The sequence below is a fragment of the Fukomys damarensis genome, unplaced genomic scaffold (assembly GCF_012274545.1).
Source record: "Fukomys damarensis isolate Sample0158 unplaced genomic scaffold, DMR_v1.0_HiC HiC_scaffold_21, whole genome shotgun sequence".
Lineage (NCBI taxonomy): Eukaryota > Metazoa > Chordata > Mammalia > Rodentia > Bathyergidae > Fukomys > Fukomys damarensis.
In genome coordinates, this window is record NW_022900933.1 from 32,395,965 (window position 1) to 32,423,213 (window position 27,249).

The 27,249-nt window shown below is 49.0% G+C and overlaps 1 protein-coding gene across 1 annotated transcript in view; it reads right to left on the reverse strand.

Moving 5' to 3' along the window:
• Itpk1 (inositol-tetrakisphosphate 1-kinase) overlaps positions 1 to 27,249 on the reverse strand; it is a 146,415-nt gene that overhangs the window by 91,191 nt on the left and 27,975 nt on the right. Inside the window, exon 3 of the mRNA XM_033766732.1 lies at positions 25,131 to 25,155. Coding sequence (XP_033622623.1) covers positions 25,131 to 25,155 — 25 coding nt within the window. The remainder of the gene's footprint in view (positions 1 to 25,130; positions 25,156 to 27,249) is intronic.

The window sequence follows — 27,249 nt, forward strand, 5'->3', positions numbered from 1 at the left end:
CTTCAGGAGGTCCCTCTTCTCAGAGGCAGCATCTACCACTCAGCTTGCCCTGTAGAGCACCTGCTACTGTCCTGAGACAGAGGCCCCACTGCCACGCAGCAAAAACAAGCAAAATGCACCTGGTACCATCTACCCCAAAGGCTCCCAAGAGCCCCCAGGCTAGCCACTTCTGTCTGGTCCATGGCAAAAGAGGAAGAGCAGCTAAGCCCAGGACTCAGCGGTCAGAAGCCGGCTAACAGTGCAGCTGGCCTTCAAATGCATCTCAATCATGCAGTCAAGGCAGCTCCTGCCTTGGCTCCTGCATGCCTCCTTGTGTGTCACCTCCGCCTCTTTTATTCCCTTCAACAAACCAGAAAGGTGGCAAGTTGAGAGGAAGTTGAGAGGTTTGGCAAGACTCTTGCATAACATGGTCAAGCAGGGAATGGTTAGAGATCCAGACAGCCAAGTTACCAGACCCCACTGCAAGCCTACCGGGACCTCTGGTCACCAGGAAGGGGTGCGTCTGCATTCCTGGGAGGAAGTGAGTCATTTGCCCCAGGAATAGGGCAGAGAAGGGCAGGGGTACCTGCTTAGGAGATTAAAATGCTTCACTCTCTAGCCCAAAATGTGCTAAAACCCTGGAATCTCCTAAAGGCTGAGAGGTCAATAAGCAACATTGTGTTCCCTCTTGATAGACAGCAAGACAATCAATCACTGAGCAAGGGCCACACTCTAGTTCCCAGGGCCTGACACCAACCACCACTACTCACCTGGGGACAGCGCTCTGCACCCTTGATCTCTCCAGGCACAAGGAAGCTAAGTATCCCAAGACTCTGGCCCTCAGGGCAGCCAAACTCCACTCCCACTGAAGACCGTTTTCAAGCTCTCTCTGACCACAGATGCCTTTCTTGACAAGTAGTCTGATATGTAGACCACAGCTTGGGATGAAGGGAGCCCATAGTGAGTAGAGGTCAAAAATCCATCCCTCTCCAAAAGAAGGCACCCCTCAAAGTGCCTTGGTGAGCCAAGACTGAAAACCACTTCTCTGTCCCTTGCTGCTAATCCTAATTCAAGAAGCCTAGAACCACCCGTGCCTACCATCCCTCAGCACAATATTCCTGCCTGCCAGAAAGCTGAGCAACTCCCAGTCCCTGTCCCTGCCACAGCTGTGGGTTGTGGCTTCTACACTTTTGGGCAGAGAAATGTCAAAAACCATACTGCCTATCTTAAGTACTGTTACACACATTCGAACACATTCTACTCCAGGGCGTGCCAGCCTGTCTCCCCTTCTGAGATCAGGTGTGTACTTGGGAAGAGCCTGTACCCCAGCATGGAGTGCCATGGGGAAAGGGTGGCAGCACAGAAAGCACAGGTCCTGGTGCAAGTCCCAGTTCTGTCCAGTTAGAGCTCTGTGACCTGGGACAAGTTAGCTAACCTTTCTGAATTTTGGTTTCCACAGCTAAAAGGTAGGATAATTCATCATCCCTACATCTTGTAATACTGGCTTCAGGTTTATATGAGGGATTTCTTTTCAAGTGCTTTATAAACCACTCCCAAATGTTAGCTTTATTTACAATGATTTTACAGCTGGGCTCCTAGGAAGCCAAGCAGAGCAGGCTTGGTTCTGATCAGGGTCTTTCATGACAGATGCCAGGCACCCTGTGCTGGAGAACGGGCAGCTTCTGCCAGAGGATCACCAGCCCCTGGCTTCTACAGAAGGCCCGAGCCTCCATATCAGGAGGGAGGCTTCATCCTGAGGGTCCTGTCTGTCCTGGTAGGAGGGCACAAGGGACACGTGGGGAGGTCCGAGGCTGCCTGAGAGGGAGTCAGTGGGCTGGAAATCACCCCCAAGTCTAACCTGGCCTCCTGCTCACTGTACACTCACTATAATACCTTCCTGTGCCATCACCCTCCTCAGAAACCAGGTGATACAGAAATGGCCCTGCTCCCTCATATCAGGTTTTAGTCCTAAGATCAGAAAATGCAGGCTCCCAGACACCCTGAGTACTTGAAAGCCACTGGGCCACATACCATCTTTCTCCACCACTGTATCTAGAGGGCAGCACTCAGTCCAGTGCATCAGCACCGCCCAGAAAATGTGCAGAGGTGAAATTCTCCATCCCTCACACCTCCTAGTTCAGAGACTCAGAGCAGGGCCAGCCACCATCCACAGGCTGAGGTCCAGAGATTCTCCCTCCAGGGACACTGCAATCAGAACCACCCAGAAACTTTTGGGGCCCCAATGTTCAGGACTCACCCCAGAATTGGCACCTTCTCTCAGTCATTTTGTTTGTGTTGCTATGGTGGGGAGCAAACCCAGGGTCTTGTGCACACTGGACAAGCGCTCCAGCGCTAAGCTATATCCTCAGCCCCCATCAGTACATCTTTAAAATATTTATTTATTTATTTAGGTGCCAGGGATTGAACTCAGGACCTTGTGCTTTCCAGGCAGGCAGTGGAACCACTGAGCTAAATTCCCGGCTAAAATGTTTTTAAAAGTAAGTGGAGCACAGAGGATTCCAAGGCAGTGAGGCTGCTCTTTGTGATACCACCAGGGTGGATGCATGTCATTATACATTTGTCCAAGCACACAAATGGACAAGACCAAGAGGGAACCCTACTTTTTTATCCTATTCCCCACTCAAGCTCCCTCTCCCCCTGCACAAAAGCTCTGCCTCCATTTTTTCCTTCCACCCTCACCTTTTACCTTGTCCCTTCCTTTCTCCCTCCCTCTGAACACTTTCTTCCCATTTCCCAACATTCATTATACATTTTCAGTCCTTATTTCCACTTTTGGCTTCTCACACCAGAGAAACAATGTGGTATTTAAATGTGTGTCCAATTTATTTCACTTAAGAGTGTGCTCTTAAGGTCCGTCCATTTAGCTGTAAGTGTCTGAAGCTCATCCTTCTTTATGGCAGAGAAGTACTCCATTGTATAAAAAAACCAAGTCTTCTTTATCCACTTGTCAGTTGATGGGCACTTGGGCTGTTTCCATGATTTAGCTATACAAACTGCTGCTATAAACATGGATGTGTATATATCACTGTGGTATGATGCTTTTAATTCTTCTGGGTAAAGTGGAACCTCCAGTTTTAGTTTTTTGAGAAAACTCCACACTGGTTTCCACAGTGGTTGCACCAGTCTGCACTCCCACCAGCAGTGCAGCATTTTGTTACTGGCTGATTTCTTGACAGCAGCCATTCTTTATGGGGTGAGATGGAAAGTCAGCATTGTTTTAATTTTCATTTCCCCAATGACCAGTGATGTTGAATATTTTTTCATATATTTGCTGTTTTCATATATTTATTTGCTACTTCATCTGATGTTAAGCACTTTTGCATACATTTATTTGCCATTTCTAATTCTTCATCTGAGAAGTATCTTTCCATTTCAAATGTGCATTTTTGGATTGAGTCTTTAAATTTGGGGAGTCTGTTTTTTTGTTTTTAGTTCTTTATATATCCTAGTGAAGATTTTTTCCCACTTTGTGAGTTGTCGCTTCACTCTGTTGGTAGCTTCTCTTGCTGCGCAAACACTTTCATTCATTCATTCATTCGTTCATTCATTTGGTACCAGGGATCAAACTCAGGACCTTGAGCTTGTAAGCCAGGCACTGAGCCACTAAGCTAAATCCCCAGCCCTGCAAAAGCTTTTTAATGAGACGAGGTTCCAGTTGTTGATTTTTTTGTAGTATTTCCCATGTGGTCTGGGTTCTGTTCATGAAATCTTTGCCTACTCCTGTGTCCTCAAATGTTCTACCTATTTTCTCTTCCAGCAGATTCAGTGTTTCTATTTTAATATTTAGATCTTTGATCCATTTTGACTTTAGGTTAGTGTGTGGTGAAAGATATGGGTCTAGTTTCAAACTTCAGCATGTGGAAAGCCAGTATTTCCAGCACCATTTATTTAAGAGGCTTTCTTCCAGTGATGGTGTTTGGCTCCTTTGTCAAAGATAAGCTGGTTGAGTATGTCCAGTTGTTTCTGCATCTTCTAGACTGTTCGACTGATTCTAAAGTCTGTTCTTTTGCCAGTACCATGCTGTTTTTATCACCATAGCTTTGAAGTGTAATTTAAAGTCAGGGATTGTGATATTCCCTCCTTTGCCTTTGTTGCCCAGAATTGCCTTTGCTATTCTAGTTCTCCTCTGGTTCCAAATGAATTTTAGGGTTGTTTTTCCTAATTCTGTGAGATACGCTGTTGGGATTTTGACTGTGATTGCACTGAATCTGTCCAACAATTATGGAAGTATGGCCATTTTCACTATATTGGTTTTTCCTATCCAAGAACAAGGGATATCTTTTCACTTTCTGATATCCTCTTTCATCTCCTTTTTTGGAGTATTACAGTTTTCAGAGTAGCAATTTTTTACTTTCTTAGATTTATTCCTAAGTTTGTTTGTTTGGTTTTTTTGGGGGGGTGTTATTATGAAAGGGATTGTTTCTCTAATTTCTCTCTCCATGAGTCTCTTATCCTTGTATAGGAAGTCTACCGATTTTTGAGTGTTGACTTTGCATCCAGCTATGTCACTAAATTTGGTTATCAAATCTAAAGGTCTTGTGGTAGAGTTTTGGGGCTCTTCTGTATTGAGTATCATGGCATCTGCAAATAATGACAATTTAACTTCTTCCTTTCCTATCCATATTCATTTCCCTTCTCTTATCTAATTGCACTGGCTAGAGTTTCCAGAACTGTATGGAACAAGAATGATGATAGTGGACATCCTTGTTTTGTTCCTGATTTTAGGGTGAAAGCTTTCAGCTTTTCATTTAGTATGATGTTGGCTGTTGGTTTGTCACAGATGGTTTTTATCAGATTGAGGTAAAGACCATCTATACCAATTTTCTGTAGGGTTTCTATCATGAAGGGGTGTTGGACCTTGTCAAACACTTTATCTGCATCTATGGAGAAGATCATATGGTTTGTGACCATGCCTCTGTTAACATAGTATATTACATTTATTGATTTGTGTATATTGAACCATCCCTGCATCCCTGGGATGAATCCAATTTGGTCGTGGTGTATGATCTTCTTGATGATTTGCTGCATTCTGTTTGTCAGTATCTTATTGAAGATTTTTACATCTTTGTTCATTAGGGAGATTGGCCTGTAATTCTGCTCTTTGGTTGGATCTTTCTCTGGTTTTGGAATCAGGGTAATACTTGCTTCCAGGAACGAGTTTGGGAATATCGCTTTCCTTTCAATTTCATTAAAGAGTTTGAGGAATAGTGGCATTAGCTCTTCTCTAAACTTCTTGTAGAATTCAGCAGTGAATCCATAAGGGCCAGGGCTTCTCTTTGTTGGTAATTTTTAAATTACATATTCAATTTCCTTGGCTGATATTGGCTTATTTAGAATTCTTATATCTTCTTGATTCAGATTTGGTAATTCACATGTATCTAGGAATCTGTCCATCTCTTCTATATTGGAGGGAACCCTAATTTAAACTACAGACTTCAGGTGGTGATGATGTGTTCACATGGGTAGAGAAACCAAAATACATGTACCACTCTGGTGGGGGTGTTGATAATGGGGCTCCATGCACGAGGAAGGTAGGGAATTATATAGGAACTGTAGGTACCTTCTGCTCAATCTTGCTGTGAATCAAAAACTGCTCTAAAAAATAAATTATATATTTTTTAATAATCTCCCAGGTGACCATGGTTCTGATGGTCTATGGAGTCCAGAGTAGACTAGACAGCCAGGCTTCAGAGAAAACAGGTAAAACCACCAGGGTCCAGGTCATCAGGGAAAACTCCAAGGATAACTGAAGAAGGAAGGTAGGGTAGGGAAGGAAGCGAAAAGCAAGGGCATGAAATCACCTTCTTGTGCCAAACCCCTCAAGGATTCATCGTTCCAGACCTTTTCTAATATCTTTCTTCCCCACATGGCCTTAAGCCCCTTCTGCCATTGGACCATGGATCAAGCCACATGCCGGCCTTGGGCTTGTTGGCAATGAGCCCCCAGACTCAATTTGTCATTGCAAATAATAAAGCACTCAGACATCAAGAAATCTGAACAAGGGGCTGGGGATTTAACTCAATGGTGCTGCCGCCTACCTTGCAAGCATAAGGACCCGAGTTCGATCTCCCAGTACCAAAAAAAGAAATCTCAACAAGGCTTTTACTTTGGCAAAAGGACACAAGCTCACTCCAGCAATGAGGTAGCAGGTATGCAAGACAAAGGAGGGTTGCCCCTTTCATCCCTAAGGCAGGAAGAGCAGCTGACCTCTTTCCCATTGGCTGGTTTGGAGGCTCACAATCTATCCCAACTGGCTAACTCAGATGGCACAAGGAGAATCTGAGAGGGTGCTGAGATGAAGGGAAAACAGGAGAGAGGGATGTGGAAAACAGAAAATCCTTGGCCTATGATAAGCTATCTTTGATTTGTAGCTATGTTCCCAGGACTGGAAGTGAGCAGGCATTTTCTGTAACTTAAGTGTGTTCAGGAAGGGCTACCTAGGATGGGCTAGAGTCCAAGATGGAGTCACTCCTGTTGGACAGAAGAGACAAAACTTACTGTTTCCTACAAACTCACCCACCTGGAGTCACCAGAATCCCCACTTACTAGCAAGTGAAACTGAGTCACTCACCCACGTGTATCTGCTGTGATCTCAGGGTCCCCAAGTCTGGCTCACAGGGCTGCAGCCACAGCTCTACTGTACATGACAGCCCATTCTTGAACCATCCACATGGTCTTGGAGCACATATGCTCCCTTAGCATCTCAGTGTCACCCTGGCAACAGCCCACAAACATAGGGAGACTGGGCTTCAGTGCCATAAACAACCCTGACAGGTTCAATAAATATAAATGTACTATAGCAATTTGTGGGGAATTTATGAGAAATTTAAAATTCAACTTGAACAATAAACAACCCATTTCAGAATTTGCCCCACTTAAAGTTAAATAAACTTCATGTGAGCATTTTTGGAGCATGACGCAGTCGGGCTAAAAACGAGCCTTACCAGGAATGCTTCCTGAGCCTCCAGAGCTGGTGGTGCTGGGGACAGCACATCACAGACCAATGCATGTCACAGGGCACTTCTCAGTGTACCAAGTCTCTACATCTCTTCCTGTGCCCATAAGCTGGTTCTCATAAACCCCACCAGGGTGATGGTGCGGCAAGGATGAGGAACATGGTTTGACACAAGCTTCGTGATGGACTTGCCTGAAACACAGTGGCTGGCCCAGGGCCACAAAGCTGGTCAAGGCCATGGGCAGGATGCAAACCAAGGTCAAACAAGGTCAGCCTGATTCCAAATCTTCCATGCACACACAGGCAGCCATGTGTGCATTTGCTCTACATAAAAATATTGCACTTGATGCCAGGGGTCATGGCACTTGCCTGTAATCCCCACACTCGGGAGGCTGGGGCAGGAGGATCGCCATGAGTTCACAGCCAGTCAGGGCTACATAGTGAGTTCAAAACCAGCCTGAAGTACATAGAGAGACCTTGTATCAAATTTAAAAAAAAAAAAAAAAGCACTTGAGTAAGGTCAGACATGGGAAGCTGGATGAATTTTCTGGAAATCTGTCCTACTGAAAGATCACCAAAAAGGGCTTGCTTCCAAAAGATTACCAAATGCTCACATATATACCCTCAACCTTGCAGGGGCAGGAGGGGTCAGGTCTCTTCACCATGCTGTATGAACACAGTGTTGACAAGATGACAGGCCAAGAAAAGAGGAACAGACAGGGAGAGAGCAGTGGAGCGCTCTCTCATCGCTGCTTTCAGAGAGTCAGAATCTCTGAGAAGGCAAGAATCAAGTGAGACCCAAGAGATCCCATCATCACTTCACAGAAAAAGAACCAGAGCCCAGAACATGCTGCACAAGGCGGCAAGAAGAAGAGGCAGAGCCAGCAGGAAGTCAGGTCTCTTACAGACCCAGCCCATGGCCTTCATGACCAGCAGCCTTAACTTAATGCTCTCTCCCATAGGTGGCACCACAGTCCCAAGACATGCCCAACAGGGGCTCTCTTGGTCATTCTCCCGAGGTTTGGAGGCTCCAGGCACCTTCCTGAGGAGAAAAAGATCATGAACTGAGATTCTACTGGCACAACAAGTTAAATGTCTAAGGGACCACCAAGTGGGAGAGAATCTCCAGCTTAGAGCACAGCCTGCAGGCAGGAGCCCTCCCCAGCTCCTGGAGGCACAGAGGGACAGGCAGGATTGAACCCTTTCCCAGCTCTTCTAATGCAGCTCTATGGTTGTCCATCCCCCAAGCCTCCAGAACAGAGGAAGTCAAGACTTGGTCAACTCAGCATCTCCACAGGGGACTACCACTAGGGCCTGGGTGAACTAGGGCCTGGGTGGCTGGCAACAGAACGAAGGAAGGGATTGGCCCATAAGGACCCCACCTGGTGAGTGTATAAGCTCCTCAAAGGATCAATCACAAGCAACCAAATGATGGAAAAAGGGTGCACAGGACAACAGCCACAGAAGGCCATTTGGAAGAGCCAGACAGGAATGTGGACAGAGCTGGAGTGGCCACACTGGGTCCCCTCCTCACAGAGACCACAAGATGCACTGCTGCTTGGCTGAGTTCCACAGGGACACAAGGCAGGGTGGAGGTGTTCTGGTCACTGCCTGTTTACCCCACTCCCTGCTCCAGGCTTGGGAAGCTGACCTCTGCAGAGAGTATCACTCAGGACTCAGGGCTTCCAGTCACATGGAGCCAACAGGAGGCACTGGCAGGAGATTTGACAGCAGGAGATTTGACAGCAGGAGGAGATGGCTGAGTCTTTATTCTCTTCTCCTCCATTTCAGTTACACACAGACAGTAGTCATAGCTCACTATGCAGCTGCTTTTTTCCATCATAGAGCTCCAGTGACACCTCTTCCCCTTGCCTGCTGGCCCAGCAATGAGAGCTCCTACTGCTGCTGGGCTAAGAGCACATTGCACCAGCTCTCTGTGCTCCCCTGACCCTGCCCTCGCCTCTATAAATGCCTGCCATTAAAGTCTTTTCACCAGCATCACCTGGGAGAGCTCTTGAGCTGGAGAGACACGTGCAGACCTACCATACCAAGCAGGTGGGGTATGGACCCTCTCCAGGAGGAAGGGCAGGCTGAAGGGGACATCCTGGCGGGCAGTAGGCCAAACTCAGAAAGGTGGTGACACCCTCCTCTTCTCCACAAAGGCATGCAAGGTGTTGGGAGGCTGGAGGTCTAGTTGGTGCTGGGGTAGGGGTGGGAGGTGGAGAGGCTAGAATGGAAAGAGCCCAGGTCATGGGTGACAAGCAGATCTGAGTTCCAAGACTCACAGTGGCTGGTACCAGCACAATAAAAAAATTAAAATGCCCAAGATAGAAGGAGATTCAGGCTCCACAAGAAGAAGGTCATATGGCCAGTACTCCCTGGGCTAGTGACCCATATCCACACCAGAAATCCTGCTTCAGCATCCGGGCTGGCCCCATTCCACAAGAGAACCCCTACAGGTATGGACTGAGGGCTACACGCCCACACCCCACCAAAAGGGAACTAACTGAACATGCAAGCTGCTGAGTCTCTGTTCAAAAACTAACATTGCGAACTATAGTTCCCCAAATACAAGCTGGCACCGTAAGAACAGAGATGAGTCCAAACCCCGCATCGGCAGTCAAACTGCTGAACATGGGTCTTGTGTCATGCATGCATCAACCAGCTCTCCCAGAATCTTCCTGGCCTTAGAGGCAGATCACAAAAAGCCCTCTCTTCTTCCAGGAGTAACTGAAGCCCAGGGAAGTGTCCCGCAGCCTCATGGTGCTGGAAAGAGGCAGAACTAAGCCATCATAGTACCGATCACCCCTCATCAGTCCGCACCTCCACCCTGTCCCTGGGTCAATGATCATTGGACAACTGCCCATGGGCAGAGCTGCAGCTGGGCCTCAGCCTCCACCAGCCCCAGTGAGCAGAGAGAAGGGGCTGATGCATGATTGAAAAAGAAAGGAGAGAGGGCCTGTAAGAGAAAAAAGGCCACAGAAGTCCTTAGAGCATGTGTCACAATGGGGCATCTACCTGAAAGGACAAACTCCAGCACAATGTCCCCTTTCTGCAATTCCCTGTGGGCTTCCACCAAGAGATATTATTATTACTTTAACAAAGTGCAAAGTTATACATATTTTTTTAAAAAGTTATACATATTATTATGTAGCCCAAAGAAATAATCACAGACCTGTCCCCATGACATCAGAACTGGATGTTCAGGCTAGGGATTTAGCTCAGCGGTGCCGCCACCTGCCTGGCAAGCTCAAGATCCTGAGTCCACTTCCCGGTACCAAAAAAAAAAAAAAAGAACTGGATGTACACCACATTTCTACTTATAATTGCAACAAATGAGAGGCAAGGCCAGCATCCACTGAGAGAATCAAATTGCTGTGGTTACAACCAGAGATTATCAGGCATTAAGAAAGCCAGTCAAATCATCCATCTAATGGAAAGGGCAACACAACCACTAAGTGTATGGTGGGGGACAGATTACAACAGGATACAATTTGTTTAAAATTCACCACTGTAGGGCTGGGGCTTTAGCCTGCTCACAAGCTCAAGGTCCTGAGTTCAATCCCCAGTACTGCAAAAAAATTAATTAAAAGTCACCACTGCACATGCATTTCTATACTCAGAGAATGCCTGTGCAGTGTGATCCTGGATCCCCAGGCTAGGAAGAAAAACATTTGCTCTCACCAGCCACACAAGGTTCTGAACTTACCAGGAAAACATGTTAAAACCCCTCCTGCAGGGTTAGAAATCAAGCACACAGGAAACCCTGGTCCTACAGCAGTTCCACACAATCCCATAACGTGAAATGGGTTACTAACAGCCCAGCTGGAGGGTCTCCCTGGCTGTGGTCAAGGCCTATTGTACCCAAAGACATTTCATCTTCTCAGAATAAGATGCATGGGATCCTAGCAACCACCACCACCACCACCACCCCGAGAACTGATACTGAGGCCTCAAACAAGAAAATAACTGCATACCCTGAGAAACCAGGGGGGATATTGTTACTGAGGCCTCAAACAAGAAAATAACTGCATACCCTGAGAAACCAGGGGGGATATTAAGTCAGCAGACACCTTATCGAGCGTTACTGTCCCATGGCCCCTCTTAGGGGAGGGCTAGGCCACCCCATTTATCATGTTCAATCAACGCATGGCCCCCAGTCCTTCTCCAGCTCCCTCGCATGCCAGCCCTCTTCCAAAGGCCCTTACAAGGCCTTACTTGCTCCCCACATCCAGTCACAGTGCTAGGCTCTCAGCTCAGTCCCAAAGGCATCCTTGCCCATTCAAGGTCCTGGTGATTTTGTCAAGACATTGTGAATAACTAATTGATGGCCATTTGGCAGAGCCTGCAACAAAAATGTTGCCTAGGCAGAGAGAAAGGAGCAAGCCAAGGACATCCTCCTGCCAGGAAACCCACAGCCCTCCCAGCCAGCGTCCCCAGGGGCCCCATTTACCTGAGCTGGGAGAGACACTAAGTCAAAGCCAAATTCTTGCCCAATTAGTTCAAGGGGAGGCTTTGTAAGACCAGAGTCACATCTTGGGAGCAAGAAAGATACTGAAAAATCCTTACCACTCTACCCACTCCCCTAAGCCCGGTCTCCTGGCCTCAGGCTACCCATGGCTTGGGCAAGGAGGGCCTGACAGCTCAACAAGGCCTTGTCACCTGCCCTCACCTCATCCCATACACTAGTCTTATCACCACCTGGCCATGAGCCTCTGAGGTTGTACCACCTACCCAGAGCTACACAGCCACAGAGGGGTGGAGCTGGAACTAGGAATCAAGCAGGTGGCCTTTGTCACCACATGCCCCTGAATCTAATCCCAGCTCTGCTGCTAGATTGAGGGTCAGCACAGGGCACAACCTACTGCCCTGGAGGAGCCCCAGTCCTCTCATCTGGCAAGGGGGCACTAACCCTGGGGCCCCACAGGCAAGGCACAAGCACTGCTGCTGGGAGGCTGGTTCATAGAAACCCAAAGCAAAGACATCAAATGTGCTTTGGGGTTCTTCCCTGTCCCCAGACTCCAGGCTGACTCCTTGCAGAGACCCTGGAGCTCTAAACATTCCCTGGGAACCTGATGGAAGCACCCACCCTGTCCCTGCACCTAATTCCTGAGGGGTCACCAAAAGCCTCCCAAGTGGCCCTGAGGAGTGCTGAGCCCACACCACTGATGAGTTCCTGGGACACCGCTGCAGGCTGGGATCAGTAAGCCGGGATCTCCTTCCTTATAGGGTATGCTCTCCAGTCAGTCTATAAAGTTCAAAAGGAGAAAGACTCAGATGACAGCGAGGCAGGCAGACAGGACTGGGGAAGGAGCACAAGGTCCTAAGGGCTATCCCTGCCTGCCACTTAGCCATCTGAGATCTCGGCCAAGGTCGGACCAGGTCACTGTCATTCCCAGGGGAGTTCTCTAGCCAGAAGGTGAATAAATGTAAAAAGAAAGGCAGAGCCCAAGTTACAGCTCTGGACACAAACCGGAAAAAAAACAAGAAAGTGCTGTGTAATCTCCAGAAGTCAAAGATGAGCAGCACACTAGGCTTGGAACAGGGGGTGTATGGAGCTGAAAGCTTCACCCCATCATGGCTAGGCCGCGAAGAGGCAGCAAGCCAACAGCCTGTGCCCCTAAGTGTAACCCAGCCGAGTAAAACCTGCTCCAATCCCAGAGGGTGCTGGAGGCCAGTGGTCCACCCATGGGTACAACAGGGAGTCCCAGGATGCCAAAGAAGAGGGGAAAATGTGGGTTAGGCCCTTACTAGACCCTGGCAGGCCTTCTGTGCAAACCAAGATGTGACCCCTTACAGGCACTTCTGGCTTCTTTCTTCATGGGAACAAGTAACCCAAGAAAGATCCTTCCATTGTGGTTCAACTCCCATCCATCATTTGACTACACAACACCCTGTTCAGACTTGTGTTTTTCACAGGCTACTGATAATAACAACAGTGATGGTGGAGCACCAGTAGCACTCCAGAACAGCCGCTTCTGCGGACAAACCATGCACTAGGCTCTGTACTGCCCTCATCTACATTATCTCAATGCTCAGGACTCTGCCATGTTACTCTTTCGCTGAGGAGACTGAAGCTCAGAGGGGGTGATCAGCTGGCACAGTTCTAAGGGACAGCCCCAGGGAGAAGCGCACCGCTCACTCCCTACAGCCCACACCTACTCCCCACTCCCACTGGCTCCTCGGGAACAGACCTGAGTTCACTTGAGGTGACAATGTGCCCGATGAAAACCACACTCCCTGCCTCCTGGCCACCAGATGTGGCTCGAATGTGAGCTAGGGGAGGCAGGCAGCTGTGTGACAAGGGACTCTGTGGGAGGCCACCGAATGAGAGTAGGCTTGGACACCAGCGGGGGCCCGCCTCCCTTACCACCTTCCCACTGCCCGGGATACCGACGAGCTGGAAGCTGTCACAGCGGTGAACCAAGGAGGTGACCTCAGTCCAATAGGCCAGCATGAAGGGCGGTGGCAGGGCACAAAGAGAAAAGGGCCTTACAATTTTTGTAGCCCCCACATCAGCCCTGTGTTGCTTATATCCAGCATCTTTTATTCCAGAGAAATTGACATATTTTAAATAGTCCACTGTTATGTCCAGTTGGCTACTGGCCGCTGAACACAAATTCTGCCAATCTTCCAGGGAAGGGATGGCCCCACAGTGAAACTGCAGGTATACCAGGTGTACTAGTCCCGGCCAGCTCCTGGTGGAAGAGGGGGCTGGGGTCAGGATAGCACCCCACCACCCCAAAGTACAAAATGGCCCTGCATGAGAAAAGCAAGGAAGATGTGCTCAGCCCGCTGCTCTGCTTCCATTACAATTCAATTCTCCTTTATCGTCCAGGTCAAAACAAAGATTTCCTACTTGTGAAGTTGACAAGGTTCAACATTCAGGAAGAAAGGTGCAGTCTCCCTTATTTTTATTCACCCTCCTCAAGACTTAGCAAGCTGTCTCACCATGGTAATTAATCTCATTTCCCCACATGCACTGGCTGCCAGGAAGCTCAGAACTATCCTGAGGTGTTCCCACAACACCAGGGCTACTAGTTAACCCTTTCTGCTCCTTGATCTACTTCTTTTTTTGGTACCAGGGATTGAACTCTGGTCCTTGCACTTGCAAGGCAGGCCACCGAACGACTGAGCTAAATCCCCAGCTCCTTGATCTACTTCTATGTTACAATTTCCTTTGGGGGAAGAGGTAGAAAGAAAAGCATATGAAACACTAAAGGTGGGGCTGGGGATTTAGCTCAGTGGCACTGATCCTGTCTCCAAAATTCAAGGTCCTGAGTTCGATCCCCGGTACCACAAAACAAGAACAATAAAACACTAAAGGACCAGGGATGTAGCTCAGGGGCACCATGCCTGCCTGGCAAGTACAAGGTTCTGAGTTCAATTCTTGGTACAAAAAAAAAAAAAATTAAATGGCTAGGACTATCCCTAGTCTACAAAACTAAAGAAAGCAGCTCATTCTTCCTTTTCTAGATATATGCAGCTTCTGCACCCACTCAACTACCTTCAGATTGAAAATACTTGAAAGAAAAGAGCTGTACTGGACATGCATAGGCATTTTTCTTATCATTATTCCCTACACAACATTTTATTGTCTTAGGTAGTATAAATATTCTAGAGATGATTTGAAGAATATGGGAGGATAAAAGTAATCTCCAAGAGTTTAAACAGCATCAACAAACACAAGTGCAGGGCCAGGGATTTAGCTCAGTGGTTCCGCCATCTGCCTCACAAGCACAAGGACCCAAGTTCAATCCCTGGTACCAAACAAAACAAAACAACAATAAAAAAAAACCCACAAGTGCAGGTCACAAAACTGGGACAGAAAAGTCCAACCTGTGTACATATCACATACCACAGGCAATAAATAGAATATTTTATATAAAGATATGAGAAAAGGCCAGGAAAAAACACTAAAAAACTGCTTAACGTTTATCTCTGGGGTTTCATTTTTAGACCCAACTCATTTCTCAAGTTTCCAACAACAAGTACACATCACTCACTGACGAACACAGACCTCAGGGCCTGTCATGTCGTGTGTGGACCAACAACAGCTCAGCCCTTACTTCATCCACCAGCGCACACCCAGCACACATCATGGCCAGAGACTACTCAGACCAGAAAGCTCTGGCCTCAGGGAGACACATCAACGGGCAGCTTCAGCTAAGGAACAGGGAGCTGCTGGCAAAGCAGGGGCAGTATCATGGGCAAGATGGCACTGGAGCAGGTCTAAAGGCACAGACCAAAATACAAGAGTGGAGAGAGAGATGCCAGCTCCTTACCCAACCAAAAGGCTCCCAGGTGCTCCCCGGTTTTTACAACTACGCTGAGGACAATGCACGTCTCCATTCTTTTTTTTGACTGTGATCGCTGTGTACCCAGCTGGGCATGAAGCACGGTCTAGGACCTTTACCCCCACGCACAGTCTCCTCAGAGTCCCAGAGCTGTACCTGCACTGCCCTGAGAGGTGCCCCCAAGGCACAAGCTGGCCCCACCTGCTGAGGAGCCCAGCATCCACACCAGGGCTTCTCCGACTGTAGCCTGCGCCAGGTCACCTGGAGATGCAGACTCAGCACCCTGGGCTGGGCGCTCCAGCCAGCTGGCAGCGATGGTGATGCTGACGGCTGGGGGACTGTGCTTCAAGCACCCATGCTCTGCATGATTTCGCTCCAGAACCCCCGGACAGGCAGCTCCATTCATAGCAGAATCCTTGCTTCTGGCTCTTCTAATTGCCCTTTTCACCCCTTCCTCGTTCCCTACGTTCCTTCTTCCACCTCTCTGATTTTTTTTTTTTGTTTTGTTTTGTTTTTTTTGGTTTTTTGAGACAGGGTTTCACTAAGTAGTTGAGACTGACCTGGAACTTGGAACTCACTATGTAGCCCAGACTGGTCTCAAACAGTGATCCTCCTGCCTCAGCCTCCAGAGTTCTGGGATTACAGGCATGAACCACCACACGGCTCACCTCTTTGCTTTGATTTTACATAGTGTTTGCTTGGCACACTGCGAAGAGGAGACAAACTTCTGATGGCTGACAAGGGATAGAGAGAGTCCTGAGTAGACCCAGTCCCAGCTCAGCTCAGCCACCTGCTTGGGGGAACACTCCCTGGTGCCAAGCATACAGCTCCCCACTTCCCCCACTTTCTCCCCTCCCACATGGGAAGCAGGAACTTTTTTGAAGGACACATTCCTGCTGAGTCAGCAAGTCAGGGGCTGTGTAAGAGCCATGGCCCTTGGGCCACACAAGCATGCCCTGCTAGTTCTAACAGGAAACCTAAACAGCCCAGAATAAAAGTAAAGCTATGGCCTGCCTTGCAAGTGCAGGACCCGAGTTCAATCCCCAGTACCACCCCAAAAAAAGTAAAGCTGGTTAGTGTAGCGGAAACCACTCATGGTATGCAGATGGTACCCAGCAACACCACCCAAGCATTTTCCATGCCACCTTCCAAAATGTAAGCCATTTTTCAGGGATACAAGAGAACAGTGATCTCCTGGGTATGGTGGCGCACGCCTGCAGTCCCAGCACTCGGGAGGCTAAGGCAGGAGGATCCCTGTGAGTTCGAGACCAGCCGAGGTGGGCTATATAGTGAGTTTCACATTAGTCTCAACTACATAGTGAGACCCTGTCTCAAAAAACAGAAAAAACAAAACAAACAAACAAACAAACAAAAACAGTAATCAGAGCAGACAGTGATTTACATACTTCTCAACTACATAGTGAGACCCTGTCTCAAAAAACAGAAAAAACAAAACAAACAAACAAACAAAAACAGTAATCAGAGCAGACAGTGATTTACATAACTACTCCACCTCACGTTATTTTTAAAAAAATGCTCACACATGTGGCCAGGGATTTAGCTCAGTGGTTCCGCTGCCTCTTTCACAAGCACAAGGACCTGAGTTCGATCCTAGGTACCAAAAAAATAAAAAAATAAAAATGCTCACATACGTATCTGACAACTCTTTGTTAACTACATATTTTAAGTAAATGGAATGAGAGTAAAAAGTCATTCCCCATGTTTAGAAAAAAAAAGAATCTGCACTTCAATTTTTAAAAATCTATCTTTAAAATTCATACTAATTAGAATTACTCAAGAAGGATGCTTTGGTGGGTGGGTGAGAAATACCTGTTATCTCCACTGAGGCAATATATATCCTTCTAAGCAGCACAGCTTCCTTCAGCTGACTAGGTTTCCTGTAGTAAGGGGGTCCTAGCAGGGGTCTGTAGTCCTGTGTGCTAAGTGTCACACCATTTTAAAGATACGGACATTAGCTCACATAGAAAGCAGACTAACAGAAACTCAAGCCCAGGTGTGGGACTCCCCAGGAGGTGAGGCCCAACCAAGAACAACCTGTGTCCGCTCTGGGCCTTCCCAACCCAGCAGACTGATCTGGAGGTGCTGGGTCTGCTGAGAGATCAGTTCAGCTCAGGTGGTCCTCGAAAGTCCCTCCTTCTGCTGGCAGTGGCCAAATACTTGATGGAGGACCTTCCATTTCCAAGATACCACCCATGCACCTCAAAAAAGCCAAAGTACTTGCATTCCCAAAGCCCCTTACACGTGGCCCCAGAGCACCAGAAGCAAGAACAGAAGGAAGAGTGTTCACAGATGTCCAGCCTATCTGTGACCCCATAACCTGGAAATGATCCAGCACGGGACCGAGCCAGACACTGGGAACTCAAGCAGCAGGTGGCAGTGGGAACCCAGCTGACATTTGATACCTCCATCTGCACCTTTTAAAACAAGACTGCTGGGGCCTGTGATTTAGTTCAGAGGTTCTGTTGCCCGCTTTGCAAGTACAGGTCCCAAGTTCAATCCCCAGTACCAAAAAAAAAAAAAAAAGACTGGAACTGAGAAAATACCTCCTAAATAACAGAGCTTGGCATCACAGGCCTTAAAAGTACTACACAACCACATGACTGCGCTTGCTCTAAATCAGGAAACTAGCTGATAAGCATGCATTGCTTGCATCCAACACACACCTATCTGAACAAGTCAACCTCATCACCATCTTGCCCTCCACAGGCTGTTCCTCCTCCTGCACCCTGTGCCCTGGTGTCCCAGCTGGAAACAAGGGTGGAGTCTGGAACTGATCCCACACTCTCTCGCGCCACCCAGCCCTTACTGCTGAGATAATTCCAACCAGGCTACATCACACCTCACTTGGCCACACATAGCCCCACCCTCCTGGGCAGAAGATGCAACCCTGTACCTTCCAGGCCAGCCTAGTCCAGTCAACCTCCATGTGCCCTCCTCCAGCAGGACCTTCCCCCATCGCCTCCAATCAGAGCACCACACTTCACCGGGCAGACACCCTTGGTGCCTGGGACTCAGCAGCCCTCTAGTGGTCTGGCTGCCCACCCTTTCCATCCTGGTCTTGCTAACTTAACTTCTTCAGGCCTGAGGGTCCAGACTATCCAAACCACTGGCCGCCAGCAGAACCCCTTCTCTAGCCTCGAAGTGTGCGGGTAGGCAGTGCTCTGGCCTGCAATGCCATTCCAATACCTGGCCACCCCACCCACACCTATACCGCATTCATTCTCCATCAAAAGCTATCACCTGGGACTCACAGACTTACTACTTGCGTGCACCGGTCACTGTAGGCTGGTGCTTCTTAAACACCAGCCCTTGTTCCCTCTTCAGAATACTCTCTGGGTTTCACTCAAACCTCTATCTCCCAAACTGCAATCCCTAAGACCCTCAAAAGCTTGTCTTTTAAAAAAAAAGCGGGGGGATTCAGCCGGGGATTTAGCTCAACGGTTCCACCACCTGCCTTGCAACCATAAAGGTCCAGAGTTCAATCCCCAGTACCAAAATAAATTAAATTACATTACATTTTTAAAAAAGGATTGCTTTACCCACAAGGCCTCCATCACTGCCCATTCTGCAGGCCCATATGCTCATCCCATGTCCTCGGAGGCCCTACCGAAGCACAGATGAGCCTGCCCTGCCTGCCCTGCCTGCCCTGCCTGCCCTGCCTGCCCTGCCTGCCCTGCCTGCCCTGCCTGCCCTGCCTGCCCTGCCTGCCCTGCCTGCCCTGCCTGCCCTGCCTGCCCTGCCTGCCCTGCCTGCCCTGCCTGCCCTGCCTGCCCTGCCTGCCAGTGTAGCCCAGGAGCTCCGAGCGGTCATCGTCATGGCTCCCACCCACAGTTCTACGTCAGTCCTGACACTCGGGCCTTCTCTCAGGGTGTACTGCCTGCCTCTCTCTCTCAATCTTGCCTGTTCTTGGTGGCTTCACTGTCTGCACTCAAGGGGGAAACACACCTGTATGAGCAATGGCAGTATCTCAAGCAAAGTGACAGCTCCAGAGGGACCACAACAGAAAGGCTGCTCCTGCTGCTCCCCCCTGCAAACTGGGAAATTTATTTATTCCCTGCCTGCCTGAGAAACAGTGGCTGCTTCTGAGACTCAGTTTCGTAATGTCTGAATTCTTGAGGAATTTGGAAGGAGGACAGTGAATCTATAATCAGCTACTATAGTTCACACACTTGCGGCTTACTCACTTGCATTTTAAAATAAAACCCCAAGCCCTCTCATGCTAACAGTCATCTCCTCCCCACCCCCATCTTTTAAAATAACTGGAGGAACTCAGCCCATGACACACCAGAGCAGCAGCTAAGGCGTGCTGTCCTTGCAAGTTCTCCCTCCTCTCTGTTCAGGGCCACTCTAACAGGGGCAGTAGGGCCCTGGACAGGAAGCCTTCCCTCCTGAGACGCCCCTACAGCTCACGCTGGAGTGGAAATGCCCCAGTGCCATGAGCCTGGTGCAGGTCTTCTGCCTAGGCCCCAGCCAGGATGACACTCCCTGAGTGAAGGGGCAGTGCTCACTGTGCGGGGTCACTTTAGCACCTAGCTATCTTAGAAGCCAAAGGGGCCTGAGGAGCCGACTGAAGCCCTGATGGCCTGAGGTGTGGACCATACCTCTCTGGGGGACACTCAATGCCACAAGTCATTGACCGGGTTAGGTGAGGATCCTCCTACATGCCTGTCCCCTTGTCCTCAGCCCTCTGAGCCACTGTGAGCCGACCACAGCCCTCACAGAGCTGAAGGGACCTGGCTGGGCCAGTGTGACTCCAGCCCCTGCAGCCTGCCCATAGCAAATCCTGTCCAGGAGAAGGAGGGGGGCACACTGCTGCGAGGAGGCCCACACCACTCACCACAACCCTGTCTATGAAGGCCCACAGAGCCACTCAGTGGCTGATGAGGCCAATGTCAACACCCGAAGTGGTGGAGTCAAGGGCCTGTGGGTCCAGCATCTCCTCACTGTAAGTACAGAGGAGGGGGCAAGGGATTTAGCTCAGGGCCTGAGCCTGCCGTGCCTGCCTCTCAAGCACAAGGTCCTGAGTTCGATCCTCGGTACCAAAAGAGCAAAACAAAACACAACAGGGGAGAAAACTGAGGCAAACGGGTACCTGCAACCTCACCAGCACGGCTAGTGGGCCCTCAGAACATGGGGGAGGGACATTTTGTCCCACAATCCTTTCTGCACTGCCCCCCCCCGTCCTGTAGCCCAGGGCCCAGCCCTACACATAGAGCGGACTCCTCCTGCTCCTGAACACCCTAGATCTGCCTCACCTGGGCCTCTGCCTCCACCAGTGGGTGCCACACGTCTTTTATCACCTTCTCACGTTCATCACTGTGTGGCCCAACAGGCCAGGTTAAGGAAGAACAGTCTGTCTGCAGACAAGTCACCGCAGAGGAAATCCCGGAGGGCTTCTCTGGACCTCAGGGACGCACCGGCGTGGCCCAGCCCCAGGTGACCTAAAGACGGGCTGCTGCTGTCCCTCTCTTGAGGTGACACCAGGTTCCGAGAAGCAAATGGTCTTTAAACCAACCCCCCATAAATGTTTAAAACAGTGCATCTACTTGCACATTTTTAAGTTGACATCTAAAATTTCTCATCATCAGTTTAAATACTTGCAGAGGATGTAATTTCCAACATACTATAAATATTAACATTTTAAAATAAAACTGTTACTATTTCCCTTTTAAAAGGATCCAATGGAATCTAAATACCACAGTGATGTGAGATCCACCATCATCCACTTCGAAGTTATATAACCAAGCTCTTCTGTGACAGCTGGAAATCTAACAATGTTCCTTTTCTTCCTTGGATTTTAATTTCCAATTCACTTTCTTCAGTCATGTTTTTACTATTACAGTGTATTTTATGTTGAAAACCCTCTCATTGACTCTTCTATTATGGATAGATATAAATATAAAAGTGTTGCTATTTAAAAGTTTTTCCTGACCTGAATCTCTTTAAGTCAAATTTTTCGTCTGAACTGATTATTACAATTACTATTTTAGTACATAACTGATCAACATGACAGAAACATCCAAAACTACAAATTATAAGCATAAAAAATTAACTGTTAGAAATACAACTCTAAAGAGATGAGTGGGTCTTTCTTAAAAGTTATTTCAGGTATTCACATAGATGGATGTTACCTATTGCTAGAGTAAGACAAGACTTATCAATTCTATTTTCGTTTCTCAGTTTTTGTAGACACAGTGTTAAAATCACCTACTTACAAAAAAAAAAAAAAATACTGAGCCAGGGATTTGGCTCAGTGGTTCCGCTGCCTGCCTCGAAAGCCCAAGGGGGGGGGTTCAAGCCCTGGGGCCATTAAAAAAAAAAAAAAAAAAAAAAAAAAAAAAAAAACAAAGATGGAATGGAAAAAGATTTGCCATAGCAAATTCTCTGGAATTATATGCCAAGAAGTATAGTAATCTCTTATCAAAAAATCTTTTTTTATTCTGTAGTGCTGGGGATCACCTCGGGCTTTATGTGTGCTAGGCAAGTGCCACACTAGTGAGCTTAATGCCATCCCTCAAAAATCATTTCTAACGTGACATCAGTTGACAACTTGGTCAGTTTGTCTTTCAGCTGTGTTGCAAGCACGGAAGTGGAAACAGCTCCCTGGCTCAGAGTTACGAAGACCAGTCACCTCCCCTAACACCTGGAGGGCCTCGCACCCTGTGGTCCACACAGATGTTCAGGTCTCCTGTGGACAGTGACAGGTGTGGTTCTGCAGATCACCAGCCTCCATGTACCGGGCTTGGACCAACTCCATCACATGAATCAAGTCAGTCTTCACAATGATCCTGTGGAAACAGCCACTACAATCATGTCCACTTTACAGGTGGGCAGACTGACACGCAGAGTGCTTAGGCATAAGCTGGCCAACATCACACAGCCAGGGACTTGAACCCACAGGGTCTTTCTCATCACCATGCACACTGGCCACACAGAGGCACAACATGGAAGGGCAGCTGGGGAGACAAGGAAAGAGAGTGTATAAACTCCTTCCCCAGCCTACCAGCTGTGGCGCCAGACCAGCGCATGAGGAAGTAGACGACCTGCAAAATGAGGAAGTAGAGGACTTTCTTAAATATGCCCCCGCCTCCACCTGGAAAAGATCACACACAAATGCTCCTCTACAGTAAATGGTGTCAACACGCGGCACAGGCACACAGCAGTCCCCATAAATGTTAACACTGGTACTGCTGCTATTCCACAGCAGGAAGAAAAATTACTTCCATGGCCTGGACAAACACCACAGGATCAACTAGGCTTTCACAGTCTTGGATCTTAAGCCCAGGCCACAACATCCGTTTAGTTAGTAGCAAAAGGCCAGTAATGCTAGGCAGGGAGAGCTATAGCAAACAGCATGCCTACCCACAGCAGACCAACAGACCCACCCTCAGATCTCAACTGTACCAATGACCAGCAGGCCTGCTCACAACATGCTGAGCCCGAATCCACATCTTTAGGAAGGATACATCTCCACCCACATTGGGGTGGGGGTTGCTGCACAGAATGGCATGGAGGACGTGACACAGAAGGGCTGGGGTTAGCTGGGCGTGGCCAGCTCACCCTTACACTCACTAACATCTGAACCCAGTGACTGCAAAGCACCCATCTCTGCTTCCAGGGGCCACAGCCTGGGATATGGCAAACAGAAGCCCGGCTGATTTTTTAAAAAGCAGCCAAGTAGTATGGCTTCCAATTTTCACCATGGAGCCTTTCTCCATGCCTTAAAATGTAAAAGTTCTCCAAAGGCTGAGGGATGCCAGGAGGAAGTGCACTGGGAGGAACCGTGGTGGGCTTTATTTTTAGATGCTGGGATGGAAAGCATCCAATTTGGCATCACTCTGGTCCCCAGCCATCACTTCTGCCCCTGAGCAATCATCAAAATGCACAGCATCTCAAAAGATTTTAGAGTCCTTCTGCACAGCACACCCTGAAACAAGGGCTCCTGTCCCCAACTCCATCTCGAATGAGTGTGTGGAAAGTCTGGTCTCGGTCTCCCTGAGAAGCCACCCAAACCAAGCTTTCAACCTCCCAGTTGCCCTGTTGTGTTACAGTTTGGGATCAGTTTGAGGAAAGGGTGCCTCTTTCCCAGTCATGCAGGGAGACTGTTGTGCGGACAGGAACACACTTCCTCAGAAATGGATCCCAGGTGCAGTTCCTGGGGACCCTCATCAGTGGCTGCAGCGAACTGCAAGGAAGCTGTGATTTCCCACACATAGTGAGCACCAACTCCCAGCCAAGGGCTTGCTGATGGGTAAATGGCTTTTGCAAAGAATGAGGCTTTCCAAGGCAACCACTGAAACCACTGTCCCAGCATCCTGCAGTGGAAGTGGCCTGAGACATCACGAATCCTGCAATGAAGCTGCACTCCCTGGGCCCTTGGCAGCCCTGATTCTCATTCAATCACAGAATTCCCCAAATAGCCACAACCAAACTGCCTGGGAGTGCCCTGGAAGCACACTTCTTAGCCCTTCCTCAAGCCCAACTGTCACAGTGGATGGATGGAGAAATCAAGGTCATAGAAAAGGTCAGCACAAGTCATGCGACTCTGCAGAGCCAAGAAGAGCCAGGACAAAAAGTCTACAGGTGCTGAGAGTCTTCCACAAACTCCCTCCCCACCCCAAAAGAAACCTCGGCTCCTGGTGACAAATTCAACCCTCAAATCACCAGCAGAAAGGCACAAAGAAGAGTCCAGCAGTGCCTCCCCAGAGGTACCACCCCAACCCACGCTGGTGCTCTGGTCCTGAGAGCAACACAGCAGGCTTTCAGGAAACCACCTTCAGGGGATGTCAGAAGGCTCCTCGTCAGCCCTGATCTGGTCCCCAGCAGCTGCAGGCAGATGCACCTTGGAAGGGACAACAAGGGTGACAGCCCATGGGACTCACTACATCCTCACGAGGTGCCAGGCCAGCTTTGGTGGAGACAATCCAGCCTGCCCCTCATTGGTCTCAGTGTATTTCTGTGTTTACATGGAGAAAACTGCTTCCCATTCCATCTTCCACCAGTCATAACCACAGAGGCAAATGTACCAGCCAGAAGGCTCCCAGGCGTCCCCTCACTCCAGGTTCCTCTTGGAAACCAAATCTTCCAGCTCTCCTGAGATAGCTAGCTGCTGCCAGGTGTAGCTAATTCAGAGTCAGAGGGAGAGTTCTTCATCCATCTCTCCTTCCTTCCTTCTTTCTCTGCTTCCTGCTCCCTCGCCTCCATCCATCCTCCCCCCTTATCTATCCATCCAACCATCCTCCTCCTCCATCCATCCTTCCTCTCCCTCCCTCTACCTATCCATCCCATCCCTCTTTCACCTTTCCTCCATCCATCCTTCCTTATCTGTCCATCTCTCCTTCCTTCCCTCTCCTTCCCTCTATCGTTTATTCCTCCATCCATCCATCCATCCATCCATCTTCCTTCTCCTTCCATCCACCCAGCCCTCCGTCCTTCTCCTCCCTCCCTCTCTCTCTCCATCCCTTCTTCTATCCAGCTGCCATTCCTTCTCCAGCCAATAAGCCCCTGACCCAAGTCCATCCAGGGGACAGAATGAGAAGAAACCTTTCTGAGTAGCCACTGTCCCTTCATCCATCCCACCCCAAACCCAAGCACTGCCATGCCCCCTCCACTCCCAAACTAATGCCATCTAGCCTCCTTCTCTGACAAAAACCATTATAAATCTCCACAACCAAGCAGCCAGCAGTCAAGAGTCTGCGCTCAGCCTAGGGCAGAAAGTGCAACGACTCCTCAGGGAAAGTCACAAACCAGATGCATACAAAGAGAGGGCCAAGCATCCAGACACTCAAGGAGATGGGAAAGCTCACACCAGGAGGTCCCTCTACTTGGAAAATGGTGGGTATATGGTCTGTACTCACCTGGACGACCTCTATGCCTCGTTTCCTGTGGAGAAAAACAAAGAAAAAAAGCATTATTCCAGCAGGCAGGAAGCATTCTTTCCAAAACGTTCGCTATGGCTGAAGCAGGATGACAGGATGGGGCAGGAAGCTGTGGGAGGAGGACCAGCAGTCATCCTCTCACGCCATCCCCATAGTGGCCTTGTTTTTGAGGACCAGGTCTCCAAGCACCCAGGCCCCACCACAACCACCCATAGCCTAAAAGAGGGTTGGTTCCCAAGGACATGGCTGCAGTCCTATGACATGGACAGCAGCTGTCTCCCTGGGACCTCGGGCCAGGCCTTCCTAGTGGAGTCCAGATCACCTGACACTCTCCCCACCAGCAAATGCAGCACCAAGGCCTGCATCCTTGCTCAGCTCAACCACTGCCCCTGGCTCCCCACAATTTACGACCACAGGTGGACACTGCAGCCTGGTCTTTCTACTCTCATCGGCAGGAAGCCATGGCTTCTTCCCTGTCCTGCACCAGCTGGTTCATCCATCTTGGCAATCTTTGGTCCCTGCCGACTCTCTGCCCATTCCTTAGCCCCTGGTTCACCCACAACCTTACTGACCTGAACTTTATGTCCCCCACCCGGCCCTGTCTCTCCCTCCATTAATCGCAGGACCCCTAATGGTCCATGTGCCTGACTCACCCTCACCTGATCTAAGACCCTGGGGCGTGGGCCTGGGTAGGGATCTGCCCAAGGCAGACAAAGGCTCCTGCTGGCCAACCACCTTCATCTCCCTGCCCCACATTTCCTACCACAAGCTTCAGCCTGGGCCCATCCAGTGTGGTCCCATGTCTCATCCTTTGCTTGGGTGTACACTTTCACCCCAGCCCTTTAGGACTCAGCTCTGGTAGACTCTCCCAGGAAGCCTTCCCTGGCCAATAGCACCTTCCCCACCGATCCACACAACACTCCCCAAAAACTCGGGATCCTATTCCCTTTGTTCCAGAGCATGGACTGCTGCCACCCAGGAGGCACGCTGGGGTAAGGATGAGACAGAGGCAGCATGGAGCGCGCGTGCGTGCATGCGTGCATGCATGTGTGTGTGTTTGCAGTACTGGGGTTTGAACCCAGGGCCTTCACACTGAATTATATTCCCAGTCCTTTTCTATTTTTTAATTCAGAGACAGGACTTCACTAAGTCACTAAATTGGCCAAGCTGTGCTGAAACTTATGATCCTACTGCCCCAGCCTCCCAGAGTGCTAGGATTACAGACCCTTGTGCCATCAAACCTGGCTGTGCTATGCACATTTTGCTAAGAAGGACCTCTGGCAGATGCTCAGAAAAGAGTGGCCAAATTCAAAACTGTACACCCACCCAACATACAGACACTCATAAACCATTGCTGGTTACTGAAAGGACACATACATAAAGATGTAGCCTGGCATGCTAAGGATACAACAAACGTACCAGGCAATCTGGGACCTTGTAGGGCTTATGGCCTCTGGGAGGAGACAGGCACAAAGGAAACCTCCAGGCAGTCATGAGCAGGTATCACATATCATCCCCAAGGCTGAGGTGCCACCTACCCCTTCCTATACCCGGGCACTACTTCCTCTCAGCAAATTACAAACACCTGCTGGGGACTGCTCCTGCACTGGATTCTGCAGAGCAAAAACTGGCGGTCTTGGGAGACCTGAGGGGCAGGCTCTGAAATCCTGCATCAGCCAAAAATTTCAGAAAGAGAATCATAAAACTAAAAGGGAAAAAGAAAAAGCAATGGATATGGGATGGGGTCATGGAGGAGGGGAGAGAACCTGGAGAGCTGGTTGTCAAGTGGTCAGCCGTTCCCCCTGGAAACCCCAACTCCACCACCCCACGTCATCACACCATTTGCACACCAATGTGCAAAATGCTTCAGGCTCTGAGATGGCAGCCACCAAGGTGTCTGTGATTTCAAAAGCCTGGCAACAAACTACATGTCCCCAAGAGACACCTCCACTAACAAACCACAAGCCATTAAAGGAATAGCATGAAGTAGTAAAAAAGAACAGGAAGTGCTCTGCTTGCTGGTAAGGAATTATCTTCAAGATCTTACCACATGAAAAGTACAAGTACAAAACCTTCTATTTTGTATGCAACTACCTGT